This window comes from Aythya fuligula, chromosome 8, assembly GCF_009819795.1.
Source record: "Aythya fuligula isolate bAytFul2 chromosome 8, bAytFul2.pri, whole genome shotgun sequence".
Taxonomy (NCBI): domain Eukaryota; kingdom Metazoa; phylum Chordata; class Aves; order Anseriformes; family Anatidae; genus Aythya; species Aythya fuligula.
The window spans coordinates 28,267,676-28,284,077 of NC_045566.1; the positions used below are offsets into that span (position 1 = coordinate 28,267,676).

General features: G+C 36.3%; 1 protein-coding gene across 2 annotated transcripts in view; it reads left to right on the forward strand.

The window, feature by feature from the left end:
* The window catches only part of COL11A1 (collagen type XI alpha 1 chain), a 146,265-nt gene that overhangs the window by 96,469 nt on the left and 33,394 nt on the right, over positions 1–16,402 (forward strand). For both annotated transcript variants that reach the window (XM_032191871.1, XM_032191869.1), the window contains exons 38-44: positions 2,851–2,904; positions 3,834–3,941; positions 4,228–4,317; positions 4,607–4,660; positions 11,778–11,885; positions 13,210–13,317; positions 14,366–14,419. In XM_032191871.1, coding sequence (XP_032047762.1) covers positions 2,851–2,904; positions 3,834–3,941; positions 4,228–4,317; positions 4,607–4,660; positions 11,778–11,885; positions 13,210–13,317; positions 14,366–14,419 — 576 coding nt within the window. The remainder of the gene's footprint in view (positions 1–2,850; positions 2,905–3,833; positions 3,942–4,227; positions 4,318–4,606; positions 4,661–11,777; positions 11,886–13,209; positions 13,318–14,365; positions 14,420–16,402) is intronic.

Genomic DNA, 16,402 nt, shown 5'->3' on the forward strand with positions numbered 1-16,402 from the left:
TTTCTTTTTTTTTTTTTTTCCAAGAAGATTTCCATTTCTGATTTTTTAAAAATGTATAAATCAGAAAACATTCATTGATCTCACTGGTTAAATCATGGTCTTAGAATTCTGTTTCTCATTTGTGTCTCATTAAAGTTCAATGGTGCATGTAGGCATTATAGCAATCAGGCTAAGAAACATGCTCAGCCTTAAAAAATTAGGGAGCAAAATTCCTGGATTGCAGTTTGTTTGTGGACTAAGAGCTGTATGTTGGCAGCAACTGAGGTAAATATCAGTGAAAATAAGGATACTGCTTCTTCCCCCATTAAGCCATATGCTTCTCTGAAGAACTGCCATTGTTTGCTGAGACGGGAATATTAATGTTATAATTAATTTGGAATGTAGGAATAACCTAGATACTGGAAACCAATATAAAACTAGTTCCTCTTTAGAAATTATTATTCATTTCAGATATTGATCACAGATTGGTGGGAGGCATCAGCTGCAGAGCTCTCTAGATTGCCAGGTGTTACAATAGAATTTAGTGTTTTGTGTCTGTGAAAGGACAAAATAGAAATGCACTAGCTGTTTCATCAATTAGAATTAATCAAGGACCTTCTCACTACAAAAAACTCAGTTTTGTTATATTGTCTTTCACATAAAATTAAAAAAAAAAAAAAAGAGGGTAATTAGGTACAAGCACATGCATGAGACACTGGTGTAAATTTTTTACTACATATTTTAGATGAACCTACGGGGTGTTCAAGTCGTCTTGAATATTTGCTGCTGAAATCTCTTTTGCTTATTACTTGTTTTGAAGTAAATCTATCAGGAATTGATACATTTTTGACATAAAAGAAAAAGCATAGCAGTAAGACTATCATTAGCATCAGGAATCTTTGAGTATACTGCAAAATATCAATGTGTTCTGCAAACCTGGGAAATAGCAAGTCTTCTCAAATTGTTTTCAAGAAATAGGCAACATTCAGTGATCCCTTATCACAGAAGCACAGAATCATCTAAGTTGGAAGAGACCTTCAAGATCACCTAGTCCAACCTCTGACCTAACACTAACAAGTCCTTCACTAAACCATATCCCTAAGCTCTACATCTAAATGTCTTTTAAAGACTTCCAGGGATGGTGACTCAACCACTTCCCTGGGCAGCCTGTTCCAATGCCTAACATCCCCTTCAGTAAAGAAGTTTCTCCTAACATCCAACCTAAAACTCCCCTGGCACAACTTTAGCCCATTCCTGGTCATCCTGTCGCCAGACATGTGGGAGAATAGACCAACCCCCATCTCTCTACAGCCTCCTTTAAGGTACCTGTAGAGAGCGATAAGGTTGCCCCTGAGCCTCCTCTTCTCCAGGCTGAACAAGCCCAGCTCCCTCAGCCGCTCCTCGTAAGACTTATTCTCCAGACCCCTCACCAGCTTGGTCAGCCTTCTCTGGACTCGCTCGAGCACCTCCATGTCCTTCTTGTAGCAAGGGGCCCAAAACTGAACACAGTACTCAAGGTGTGGCCTCACCAGAGCCGAGTACAGGGGGACAATCACTTCCCTAGCCCTGCTGGCCACACTGCTTCTTATACGAGCCAGGATGCTGTTGGCCTTCTTGGCCACCTGAGCACACTGCTGGCTCATATTCAGCCAACTATCAAGCAAAACCTCCCAGGTCCTTCTCTGCCTGGCAGCTTTCTAACCACTCATCTCCCAGCCTGTAGTGCTGCTTGTGGTTGTTGCACCCCAAGTGCAGGACCCAGCACTTGGCCGTGTTGAACTTCATACAGTTGGCCTCAGCCCATCTGTCCAGCCTACCCAGATCCTCCTGCAGAGCCTTCATACCCTTGAGCAGATCGACACATGCACCTAACTTGGTATCATCTGCAAACTTACTGAGGGTGCACTCAATGCCCTCATCCAGATCATCGATAAAGATATTAAAGAGGACTGGCCCCAGTACTGAGCCATGGGGGATGCCGCTAGTGACTGGCTTCCAACTGGATTTGACTCCATACACCACAACTCTTTGGGCCCGGCTATCTAGCCAGTTTTTAACCCAACGAAGCATATGCCAGTCCAAGCCATGAGCAGCCAGGTTCTTGAGGAGAATGCTGTGGGAAATGGTGTCAAAAGCCTTACTGAAGTCAAGGTAGACCACATCCACAGCCTTTCCCTCATCCACTAAGTGTGTCACTTTGTCACAGAAGGAGATCAGGTTCGTCAAGCAGGACCTGCCTTTCTTGACGAACATGATCTTTCTTTACAATAGGCTTCAGACAAAGTTTTGACAAAGTAAAGGAATGACAGACACATGAATGATTCAACCTGTAGCAGTTTTAATTTTCAGTAATTAGAGCAAAGGAATTTTGTATTTGTTTTTAATCTGGATCATTTCAAAGGTCTGAGAGGAAATGCCTAAAAAAAATGCCTAACCAGTTACAGGCCAAACTGAACCATGATAACAACTGGCTTGCAGCAAGAGGAGAATCAGTTCGATGAAGACTAAAAAAAAAGGCTAAACTGGATCTGATGGAGTTGGGCACCTGTCAGTGAGACTACCCTGAGGAATGCTGAGCAGGCCCCAACATTTCTAAAAAACACAAGCCAAATGACACCTTTGTTTTTACACAGGTGATAATCTCCTCATAGAGATTGGAACTGATAGAGCTAGGAAAGATTAATCAGTACTTCACTTCTAAGTATACACAGGGAAAAAAAAAGAAAAAGAAAAAAAAAAGTATCTAATTTTTATTTCTTGAAGAGAAGACCCTCTGACATGGAATCTCTGTTTTTCCTCTTCAGCTCAGATCTGAATTTTGCTCTTCTATATCTTGTTCTAGGTAACATAGCATTTATGATTATTTTACAGGGTTTTCAAGGAAAAACTGGTCCTCCTGGCCCTGGTGGGGTTGTTGGCCCTCAGGTATGTCATTTAATTTCATACTTAACTTCAAAAAGTCATTTTTGAATGGTTATATTATAGCTAGCACATAAGGCAGTTATTTTTGTTGTATTAAAAGATATTTTAATGTAACAATGGTTATCTTAACTTTGGTAACAAAATATGCATAACAATTTTAGAAACGTCTAATTACTTAGTATTATTCATAGTGATCATCAGCGATTCCACAAAATATTCAAATGTTGGATTATTTTTTTGAGCATTCTTCATGTAATCATGAATTTGAAGGTTTGCAGAAGTCAAGAATGCTGAGTGAGATAGTAAACTATGTGAAATAGTTTAGAAAGAACAAGACATCATGTGGCAGTATTGTCAGAGGCCAAGTTTCAGTTATTTTTAGACTGTTGAGAGTTTCTCTATTAAAATTTAATTTATCTAATCTTATTTATTTGCAGTAAAATCAGACATTTGTATTGCATGGGCTTTTTTTTTAGGTAATTCCCTCAGAGAAAATTTTCTGCTAGTGAACCCAAAGAGATATCTTTTAACTCTCTTACTTTTCAATTTATATTATTCAGAAAAGCAACAGTACAGACAGTGTTTTAAGACAAACGTAGTAGATGGATTTCCCTTACATGTCCTTTTTGTAACCTCCTCCCATATGTAGAAATGCACTGTGTTTTAAGCTTCATTGCCTAAGGAGCAAGGTCAGGTTTTCAATCTGTGGAAGCTGTACAGACGTGTCTGCAGGCAAAATGCAATGCAAGATTTATTTTATAGGACAAAGATATTTTGTAAGTCATCTTTGCCTGGAGAGGAAGGTGAGGAATGTGTGCTAACCAATGGTGATATTTTGTACCATACACTCAGAGCAGCTGGATAATAAGAATCTGTACCCCCTAAAGACATTAAGTATCTTGAGATGACTGGGGTTTTACCTTTGTGCTTAGGGTCCTACTGGTGAGACTGGCCCAATCGGTGAAAGAGGTCATCCGGGTCCTCCTGGCCCACCAGGTGAACAAGGTCTCCCAGGTGCTGCAGGAAAAGAAGGTGCTAAGGTATGATGTGGCTTTGGGAAACAAATCGGAAGGGGCAGATAAATTGCCAACAGACTCATGTTAAATTGTCATGTATAACACACAGAATAAAACCAGGATGAAGGCTGAAAGATTCCAATTTTAGAGTTGTTTCTGCTTCCACTGAAATAATTAAAAATATTTTGAGCCAATAATTAGCATTATTGTAACAAAAAATAAGCAAATTCATACCACACATTTACTGTGGAAATGACGAACATTAACATTTTAAACATTTTTTGTTTAATCAAAATGTAATGTTTTCAAGGGTGATCCAGGCCCTCAAGGTATTCCTGGGAAAGATGGACCAGCAGGTCTTCGTGGTTTCCCTGGAGAGAGAGGCCTCCCAGGAGCTCAGGTATAATATAAGCACTATGAAAAATAGTTTGAAAATAAATGAGAACACTGTGTTAACCCTCTTATTTCATGGAACTTTATACTGTGTTTAAAAATTAATGCAGTAGTCAAAAAGACATCAAGAATCCAACTTTGTTAAATATCATTGGCTTTATAACCAGAAAGGTTATTCAGAAAGGTTATTATTCAGCTGTTTGTCTCTGGATTTTTACATTTTTCTTACTCCATGTGTTGCAAAATTAACTCTTGAATTTTCCAGTGTGAGTAATAAGCATTTTTCTAATGTTTAGGGTCCAGCTGGTCTAAAAGGAGGGGAAGGTCCACAAGGCCCACCTGGCCCAGTTGTAAGTAAACATAACAATTGCATGATAATGTAAACAATATTACACAAAGTAACCTTTTTTCTTCTACACATGTTGTGATGTTTTCATTATGGATTCGTACAATCATAGAATCATTTATGTTGGAAAAGGTCTCTGAGATCATCTAGTCCAACATTTAACCTATCACTGTCAAATCCACCATTAAACTGTCACCAAACTCTACATCTACACCAACACAGTCTGTAAAACAGCAGACGGATGTATGTCATTCAAAGTGATCAGTAACTGTTTTCCGCTAATTGCACATACTAATAAACCTATACCTTGAGGAATGTGAAGATTGTGAATATCTGAAGTCCTCTGCTAACAGTAGATATGAAATGCTTTTGTTGGTCAATACTCTCCACACACACTCTCTTACATCAATCTCTTACATACTCAACACAAGTTGTTGAGATGTAAGAGATTTTCTGTAGTGGAAAGATACTGGATACAGATACTAGACTCATGCTATACTCCCTTGGTATAAATGAAGTTTACTCATACAGTTGACCCAAATAAAGTTAAACATACTGCTGGTGTTCCGCATCGCCTAAGCTAGCTTTTAAAAATATTACATCACCATTTGTGTGCCCTTATTATTACATCTAATCTTTTAAGCCAAACACCAGACAGAGTGTAAGATTCATTTTAACTCGTGATTTTTTTTTCTTATTTAGACTAGGATACCAAGGATACCAGAATGTTTTATTGATACTCATCTCCAGTAATTTCTTTGTAGTTAGGAAACATCACATAATTTATCTCTTTCCACAACTATTCTACATTTTTTTAGTTTATTTATTATCTAAAAACCAAACCAAACCAAAACAAAACAAAACAAAACAAAAAAAAAAAACAAGTCTGAAGATATTATTGTTGCAAACCATTATTTGTGCCACAACATCTTCATTGAAAAAATATTTTTCAGATTAAAGTTTATATTCTGTAGAAAACAGAAGTTGTAGAGTAAGCTTAAGAACTTTGAGAAGGTATAATAAACATGGCAAAAATGATCTTATTTTGGAAAAAAGTAATATGTAATTGTAAATCTCCCATTCAAAACCATGGGAAAATAGATCATGCAAAAATGTAAGAATGGCCTACTAAAAATGCTGTATTATAAATATTTTTTAATGATGCATTATACAATCATTAATAATTGTAGATAAGATGACCAAAAACCATCCATTGCTTTGATGACTTTGTCTTCACTATATGTTCTTGTGTGGACCATGTCTAGAGACAGGCTCAGTGAAACTTTTACAAATTATATTTGTTTGGCTAATGATGCTATGTAAAATCTTTTGAATTTAACTACTTGTCATGTAGTTATATTTGTTCTGTACACCCTAAGGTTAACATAGGTATAAAAGTCTATTTTCCAACTTTTTGTGTTATAATTGGTATTCATTTTATGATTATGATAGAAAATATGTACTTACTTCTCAAAAATTGTAAATAATTCTTAGGTAGTATGAGTAGTTTTGTTTTTCTAGATGGTCCTGTGTTCAATAGTTGTTTATATTTAGATTTTTTTTCATGTTTGTACTACTACTATATATATATACATGCTGCCTCTTTCATTACAGTTTGTAGTAGGCATTCACTGAAAGTACTTGAAATAGGATACTTGCTTAAAGTTGCCTGTTCTGTTATTTTCATACAAGGAAGTTCTACAGGGATGCACTAGATGTAAATGGTACACTCATCCCCAAACACAAACTGTAGATTTTGACAACCATCTTGTCAACTCATTTCTCTCTTCCATTCAGTGCAACTGAAGTGGGGAGGTAAAAAAAAAAAAAAAAAAGCTATTCATTAGGCAAAAAAATAATGGAGGAGCTGAAATTCTATGTATTTCAGTAACAAAGCTCTCAGATACCCTTACAATTCATACTGGGATTAGAATGCATTAAACAGGGAGAAAAAAAAACAAAAAAAAAAAAAAACAGTATAAGAATTCTTGCTTTTGGATTATTTCTATATTATTGGAATCTCGATGTGTTACACTAGATTTCTTTATTGGAAAAGTTCTACTGTAGCATACATTTAAGCTTTAATTCTTAATTTTAACTCCTAAAATTTTAATTCTTAAAATGAATTATTGAATTATTTATGCCTTTAAGCTTCTATTATTTAAATCAATATATGTTTGTGATCTTAACACAATGCAGTACATGTACATTCTCAAAAGACATCAGAAGAAGATAACTATGAATGCAATGGAAGCTAAAAGGGAGAGTCGAAAGGGATGATTGGTCCACTGTATAAGAACCCAAACTGTTAGAAGAAAAGATGAAACAAAATCAAGAAAGCATAGACCAAAATAGTGTCTTCAAACTAAAGGTCATGTTATCATTTTTTGTTAAGGGATGCCCTAAGGGTGGACTAACCTCTCAAGCGGATGGTCAGCTCAGGTGCAATGAACTAGAACTCTTAAGAGCATGCAGTAACCAGACAGCTCAAGCATACCTGACATTTCAGCACACTTCACTTTCCTAGACAGGATGTGCACACAGTAACTGTGTCAGAAATATCATAGTTTCTCATATATATGTGTCATGAAAGGCTGTGAGGAAAAAAACATACTCTGTTTCATGATGGCTGTCCATATTCTGATATACCTGTGTTTGAATATAAATTCAAATGTTCCCTGTTTTTCTACTTCCTATAGAGTATGTTTTAGTTTAGAACATCAGGTCTTTTTGAGGTGAATGTCTTTATCGTTCCTACTTAACCATGTTTTGGTTCATATCATGGAGCTCTCTTGGAGCTCATGAACTGTATTTCTTTAATGTGAAACTAATTTGAAAGAGAAATTCCAGGAGCCCTTGTAATACACACCAGCTAATAGGAGTTCACTGTCAGAGTAGAGTCAGTGTGAAGTTCTGGATGTAGGAATAGAGGGTATTTTGAGCAAGTTTGCTGATGACACCAAACTTGGAGGAGTTGTGGACTCAAATGAGGGCGTAAAGGCCTTACAGAGGGATCTGGACAGGTTGGAGAGCTGGGCGATCACCAACCGCATGAAGTTCAATAAGAGCAAGTGCCGGGTCCTGCACCTGGGACGGGGAAACCCTGGCTGCACGTACAGACTGGGCGATGAGACACTGGAGAGCAGCCTAGAAGAGAGGGATCTGGGGGTCGTGGTAGACAGCAAGTTGAATATGAGCCAGCAGTGTGCCCTGGCAGCCAGGAGGGCCAATCGTGTCCTGGGGTGCATCAAGCACGGCATCGCTAGTAGGTCAAGGGAGGTGATTGTCCCGCTCTACTCTGCGCTGGTGCGACCTCACCTCGAGTACTGTGTGCAGTTCTGGGCACCACAGTATAAAAAGGACATGAAACTGTTGGAAAGTGTCCAGAGGAGGGCTACGAAGATGGTGAAAGGCCTGGAGGGGAAGACGTACGAGGAACGGCTGAGGTCACTGGGCCTGTTCAGCCTGGAGAAGAGGAGGCTGAGGGGAGACCTCATCACAGTCTACAACTTCCTCGTAAGGGGGTGTCGAGAGGCAGGAGACCTTTTCTCCATTAACACTAGTGACAGGACCCGCGGGAACGGGGTTAAGCTGAGGCAGGGGAAATTTAGGCTGGACGTCAGGAGGGGGTTCTTCACAGAGAGGGTGGTTGCGCACTGGAACAGGCTCCCCAGGGAAGTGGTCACTGCACCGAGCCTGTCTGAATTTAAGAAGAGATTGGACTGTGAACTTAGGCACATGGTCTGAACTTTTGGGTAGACCTGTGCGGTGTCAAGAGTTGGACTTGATGATCCTTAAGGGTCCCTTCCAACTCAGGATATTCTATGATTCTATGATTCTAAGTTTACTCCAGAAATACACAGAGCATGGGTATCAGGAGCACAGTACCAACTGATTCATTTTACAAATTCATGCCTTTGGGGCCACACTTCCTGCTAAGTTATAGTCATAAAAGAATCACATAGGAAGCTCAAAATTATTTGCAAGGTTTTTTTTGTTTGTTTGTTTGTTTGTTTTGTTTTGTTTTGTTTTTGAGGGAAAAAAACAACTATATATAGTTGTAGCAGAAATATTGGGCGAAGTGGAAAGAGCTTGAAGGAAAAATATTTTTTTCTGACAAATTTACTTTGAGTTTACTGTTGTGCAAAACAGGCCTCTTGAGGCAGAAACAGCACCAAGTTGACCTGAAAATACTCCAGAAGTCCAGTGGTGTTTTTTTTCTATTTCATTTAATTACTAACTTCTTATTTTCAAATTGTTTTTCAGTGAATAAGATGTATAGATGCCCTTAATACCAGTTTTCTGTACATCTGCAAGCACCATAATTAAACCACAACAGCTTTTTTTTTTTTTTTCTCCCAACATTTCATAGCAGACTGTGAACATTAAGTAGTCCTAAAATATTTTCCCATCTATTTTTAGCCAACAGAGGGTACACGTAGAAGTGTAATTATAACGGAGTCTTCATTTGCCATTTATAAGAGGAAGAGAATTCATGCCACTGAGTGATTTTCCTCCAATTTCTTGCCAATACCAATTGCTTCTAACTAGTACATATGTGGTCAATTATACGATTTATTTGGCTAGCACGTACATCTGCAAGCATACCAAACAAATGGCTGCTCCAAATACTATGCATGCCAATTACTGTGTTTAGAGGGATTTAGACAAAAGAGAGAGATGCGTGAATGCACTCCAGACCATTTTTTTCTTTTTTTTTGTTTTTGTTTTTGTTTTGTTTTTGGTTTCTTTTTTAACAGTTCTCTCTTATCTGCTATCTTTGTCCTCTGTTTTTTTTTATTCCCTTCTCACACTATTGTATGGAATGATGAATTCTTTTGAGAGAAAGATCTTTGGAATGTCAAGCAGTCATTTTTCATTAGCCAACTTAGGGATAGGATACCCAAATTGGACTCGGAATTTGCCACCTAAAGGCTACCCAGTTATCAGCATTGAACTGCATCTTCCTCTATCTCATGAAATTTTTCAGTCATGGGAATGTTCACTTGTTGAGCATTTTGTTAACAATCAGTAAATAGTACTATTATGTCCACATACTGTATGCAAATCTATAATTACATCTCTCCACAGAAGGTGAGATATACACAGTCACTAATGAGCTTATCGTCTGTATAAGAGAAATACTTGAATAAGCATTTCATTCACTTCCATTCTTTTTTCTTTTTTATTTAAAAAAAAAAAAAAAAAAAAAAGAAAAAAAGCCACAAATTGATTAAAAAAATGATAAAAGAAGATACAAAGATGTGAGTAGCACTGAAAGATCACAGATTAATAGGGAGTTTGATAATAAGATTATTTCATAGTGGAAGTGACCTAAACCTAAAATGCTTTTCTGAGTTGTGGCTATAATTTAATATGTTTTACTTTGATCACAGGCTATGCAGCTATTCTCACAAAGAAATAAGAGGATTCTTGAAAACAGAATGCGAACTTTCTGTTCATGCCTCAAGTGGAATTTAAGTATGGCAAATAAAAGTGATGCAAAAATGCAAGTGAAAAGTTGGCCTAGTAGAAAGAGCTACTAGAAACTGTGACCACTGGTGGTGTCTGCTGTCTAATGTAAAAAAGGTCCATGAGTTACTTTCCCTTCTATTTTTTCCCCTCTATTCTTGCATTTTACTGATGAGCTGACCTAGAATTGTTTAGCTTATGAGATCTGACAGGACCAGAGACCATGGCAGTATGGCTGCAGGGTTGTGAATTGTTCTTGTTTAATTCACTGAAGTCGTAGGAAGTGAAATAACAGAAATAGGATTCAAACTTAGGCATCCACCCAGACTTTCAAAAAAAAACACATGGAAGGATAAAGTCATCCAAGTCTTGTATAAATACTGCTTGAACACTAATGCAAAATTAGATCTAATTTGATAAATCAGATAATTTGGAAGGAAAAAAAGAAAAGAAAAAAAAAGCATTCAGCATAACTGTTCAGCATTCTGTTCTTTGGAGCAGTCATTCAGCACTCTATCCTGCCACAGTAACCTAGAGGGAAAAGCACCTTACTATGTAACCAGTACAAGTTATAATAATGGAATAAGTCCAGGAGCAATATGCCATGGAGAAGAACAAAATGTAGAAGTGTATAGGACCGTTCTCTTTGTTTCTCAGTTTCCAGTAGGTCCACAAATTTCAAGGTTAACTGTGTTACTGCTAGTGACATAGTTTAGACTTGTAGCCACAAGACTAGCCCATAGCTCAAATATAATGGAACAGAATACTCAGCTGTCTTTCTTTTCCTGCTGCCACAGCTACTGAAATTGCAGTAGCAGGAGGATGTACAACATCTTGAGTGTCAAGACTTGCAAAACTGGATTTCCTGTTAGAGTTCTTAGCCAGTTCTAAAAAAGCACAAAGAAACTCTGTTGTTCTCCATACGCTGTCCGTATGCAGGAGACCATCATGTTCCCACCTCTCTGTACGTGCTGTTTTTTGTGGAATACACAATTTTGGAATACAGAGTTCCAGTGTTTTTTCTTTTCTTTTTTCACTTCTATTTTCTCCTTTCATTTGCAGTATTGTGTTTTAAAATTTATATATGCTTATCTGAAAATACCAGTGCATCCAAGCCTCCTTTGTATGACACATCAAATTAGTCATTATACTCGAGATTTACACAAGTGAATTGAAAGGCAGAAACATATTGATCAATGCAGCTATGTACAGTACAATACCTGATGAAAATTTAGAGTTGTGTTGTAGGTTAGTTAGTTCTGTGTTTTCATATGGTGGGTATTCTTTCATCAAGATAGTATGTTAATGTATTTTGGAAACTCATAGAGAGAAAAGATCTTGAAAACAGGCTGAAGCACATTCCTATTACGATGAACAAATACAGGAAGAGGTAAAAAAAAAAAAAAAAAAAATGTGTTGAAGAAGAACTATCAACTGCAAACTTCAGGTTAGTTCTTTCAGCTTTTGCCTTTAACTGTACACATGCCTTTTACCAACTGTTAAATCTCACTGAGTAACACAGGTATTCTTCACTGTTGGCAAATGTGAATTGTTGACCTGAGTTATGAATACCACCAACAGCTATCAGGGCTACATCAAAATTCTCTTACTTTTTTATTTATTTTTTTTTTTGTATTATTCCTTTCCAGGGTTCACCAGGGGAACGTGGAGCAGCAGGCACTGCTGGTCCAATTGGTCTACCAGGTCGTCCTGGACCTCAGGGTCCTCCAGGCCCTGCAGGAGAGAAGGGTGCTCCTGTAAGTAATCACAGAGTCATATTTAACTGGCATAGCACAGACTTTTCATTCCAGAAATTTTACTTTTCAATTTTACTTTTTAAATTTTACATTATTTTTTCCCACTATGGTATTTGCCTATTAAATGTATCAAATTAATTAAATACTAAAACATATATTGTGATGCTCTCTAACACTCAAGAAGGATTAAACTTGTTAATATCACAGCAGCAAGTGATTATAATAAAAAATGTTCTCAAATCAGTCTTACATTTAGATTTTGTATCCAGCCACTCTGCAGTAGAGCACAAGTATATTTGTTCTCAGCTACCATTATTGTTTAGCATAATTTTCTGATACATTCTCTACCATTTACAGTTTCCTACCTGTTGATTTTTAAAATGTTTTGTTGTACTCATTATTGAAACACTACAGTCATTTCATCCTGCCATTTTCATTTCTGTGTGTTTCTTTTGTAATATCCCTATAAATATTTTGAACTTCCTCCTTTCTCTCATTGAATACATTGAGAGCATTTCAGATAATGTGAAACAACTGATAATAACTTTACGATGTGCATGTTCAGTTCTATACTTATATGCAAATGAGTTTTATATAGCTTAGAGAAATATTCAGATAATTTGAAATATTTACAAAGTCAGTTTTATGGATGTTTAGGTAATATCATTTTCCTTAGTATTTCTAAGTTCAGTTATTGAAACATCAAAACATGCTTTCCTAAACTGAAATCATGTTTTTGGACTCTGCATTTTACACAGCAAAGAAAAGGCAAAATAATCAGCAGTAAAAAAAAAAAAAATAAAAAAAAAAATAAAATAAAAGGACATAATGCCAGCAATTGTTGAGAGCAGAGGCTTTTGTTACTTGAAATTCCTCACAAAACATATTTTTGAGGAAATCAGGTTTAAGAAAATATGTATCTGTATCACAGCTGTGAACCTGCATTCACTCGCATGTCAGAGTTATGACGTCTTTAAATTTTAATTTGGAAATAATTTACCCATTTAGTAATCTCGTTGTTACAGCAGCATTTCTAAGCTTATATGTTCATTTTAAAGACTTGTATTACAGAGATGACCTCTGCATTTGTTGTGTTTTCTGATGACTGTGAATATTAGTAAACTCATTTTCTAGAAGCTGTGAGAGACAGGAGAGCATAGGCATTGAAGGCTGCTTCTACTTGAATAGAGGACATGGTGTTATCTTGGAACATCTTTTGGGTGGGGTTGGACTGTATTTACATATTGCTAACGTGACTCACTGCAGTGCAAGCTTTGTTCGTCTCCTGTGATAATGTGGATCAGTTCCTTTTCTTCAAAACCAGGGTGAAAAAGGTCCTCAAGGTCCAGCTGGACGTGATGGAGTACAAGGTCCTGTAGGGCTTCCTGGTCCTGCTGGTCCAAGTGGTTCTCCCGGTGAAGATGGTGACAAGGTGAATCATTATAACTACCATTAATATACCTGTGAGAATGTTTGTAAGTACAGTTTTCTGGTTTCAGGTCTCTTCACAATAAATACAGCAACTAAATGACTCATTCCTGCCCCTAAGACTCCCCCAATACACTGAAAATTAAAAAACAAACAAACAAACCACAGCCTTCTGTTATCAGATGTCTGAGTGACAGATGCCACAGCAGACCGGGATTTGTGTTCAAGAGATAGAAAAATAACATTTATCCTGGCAAAGGAACAAGGATTAAAGTGTGGCAAAATAATTCAAGTCACATGATATCAAAATTCATTTTTGCCTATTTTAGAAATTTTGTCTATGGAATGAATAAGATTAAATATTCTCAATAATGGATGGTGATTTAGAACCATTTGTAATAGGTTGAGACTGTTAGAAAAATGTACTTGCAGCAGAGATATTCTGTTAACTTCTGGCAGAATTCAGGACACAGCACCTTTCAGGATTATCTTGCATGTTTGTTTGATCCAGCACTGTTCTGTTAACATAGTGTATAGGTAAGGACTTCGAGGTTTGTTTTTATAATGCTATAGTGTTATTTGTTCCACAGAATTTTCTGTGATTTTTTTTTATTTGTATAAAGAAATTTTTCTTCCTGACATGGTTTCCTAGCAATATGAATCATATTAGAGTTTTGAAATATTGTACATGGCAGTAAGAAACAATTATTCAGTCACATGCAGTTAGATAAGCCTGTAAATCACTGTACTGTTGTTAAAAGTTCATATTAAAGGTGAGGAACACAATTTCCGTTATTTAGAACTTAGTATCACTATACTTCAAAGCTACATCTTGTGGGCCTTTGCAGTATAACAGTTAATATCTGGATTAATATGATATACTGTTGAATGGTGCAGAATTGTCCCCTTTAGGCCTTGACACTTGAAACTGAAGCATACAACACAGAGTAATCATATCAAATGGAACATTTAAAGATACTGTGATTTTGGTGTCAGCTAAATGTGAAGGAGGCCATTCTAAACAAAAACTAACCTTTAACTTTCAATTACAGGGTGAAATTGGTGAACCGGGTCAAAAAGGTAGTAAAGGTGACAAGGGAGAAAACGTGAGTAGCAAAATCCTTCGTCCATTCTGTTTTTCATAAATAAAAGGTATTCATATAGTTTTGCTACGTCAATAAATAGGAACAAAGACACATTTTAAAATGATTCTTCAAAATAATGTTGAGTTTTAATAGAGTATTAGAAATACTAAATAGAACTGCAAATGTTTAGTATTTATCATGTTCCTTGAGCCTACAGAATCATTAAAAAGTAAATGGGTTAAACTACATTCCGAAGCACCCTTCCTATATCATTTTAATTTATCCATTTTGCATTTGAACTTGGAGAGGCCAAGAGTATACATTGTCTTACTGTGTTTAGGCTGACTCTCTGGATTATGTGACACAACCAACTTTAGCTTCTTAGCCATAATGATGAAGACTTAGTAGAGAAATCTATTAATACAGCTTAAAATTATTTTAAAAATACCTAATTGTTGGAGAGTGAACTTAACTGGTTTCAACATTTCAGAACAGCTAAGAACTCACAAGAAATGCCTTATACAAGTTTTCTAACACTATCACTAGGCCCATCAGTAAACCTAGGACTAATTAGGCTTCTGAGTTCATGTGAGCTGTTTTTGAACTTCAAAATTATTTCTACAGCACTTCCTCTTCCAAGCTTTTTCCTACTTTAAAATTTGAAGCAAGAAAGAATCAAATTAGATTTTGTTTTGTTTTGTTTCTTATCCCAAAATTCAGTTTTATATTATTTTTCACCAACATTCACGGTTATCAAAACTCAGAAGTCAACACAGGGGTATTCGTAGCTAAGCATATTTACTATCTTGAAAGCACTGAGCTTATTATGACTAACTACATATAGAGCATCATAAAAGTAGATTGCTTCTAAAATTTGCAGAAAATTTATGGCTTCCACAGAATTAGATGATGTTTTGTGGGACTGTGCATACACATTTAAGCATTTCATGGTTTTATGATAATTTTGTAGAAAAAAATGTGGAGACAAAATGTGCTGGAAAATTACAAGATTTTTTTGTTTGTTTTTAAAGATAGGCTTGTCTTTTTCAACTATTTATGTGAGAAAGACTTGCTTCTGCAGTTTTCAAGGCTGAAAATACATACTATTCACAATCCTATTGTGATTAAAACACAAGTGTTAATAATAAACTATTTGCAAGACCCTGTAATATACATATGGATGAGAGAGCAGTTCTATTATAAAACCCGTTTCTCCAGGAAACATACATGTAACCAAATTGTTGAACAAATCCTGCTTCATATTGAAATTAGTCTTGCATAATCTCTTGCAGTTCTGATCAGTCTCTCTCCTTTTGCCCGCCAGAGCAGTGGAAAAGAGAGTCTGAGCATGTGTCCAAATAACTTTTCATTAGTCAGTATTAAAGTACCTTAAAACAATATTTTGCATCAAAATGAGTATCAAATGAGGTTAACATTTTGTATGACTTGTTCTGGGCCCTATAAAATTAAGGAAGAGGTAGAAGCATCCTGCAGTGTGTAGAATAAGGGCATTCCAATATTTTAAAATTTGTGCATGTTAATTCCCTTCCTCATGGTAACCCTCCCAGTCTATAGGAGCATTCCTAGGAGTTCTTTAATTTAGATATGTAACAATACAGGCTAAAAAGCTTTGTTTCTCCTTTTGCCATGACGTATGTAATATATATGTTAAGGAAAAATGAAATGAAAGGAAAAAAAGGAGCTCAGAATAAAAGAGAAGGAATACATATCTTGAAATTTCCAACTCCCTAGAAAATAAGATGTTCTAAAATATGCATAGAACCCCAAAAAAGAAATGGACTTTGAAGTCCCTTTTCCTAATCTCCCTGACTGAAAAAGATTACGTTCTTCTCAGAGATATTTTTTCTTCTCATGAAAAAAGGATTTAATATAAAAGGGAATGTGGATCCCAGTGCTCAAGAAGAACTTAGCATTCACGTGTTAGATTTTTCTCATGCCTCATAGGTGTCAAAATAAACTTTGTGCTGTCACAAAATAAATAAA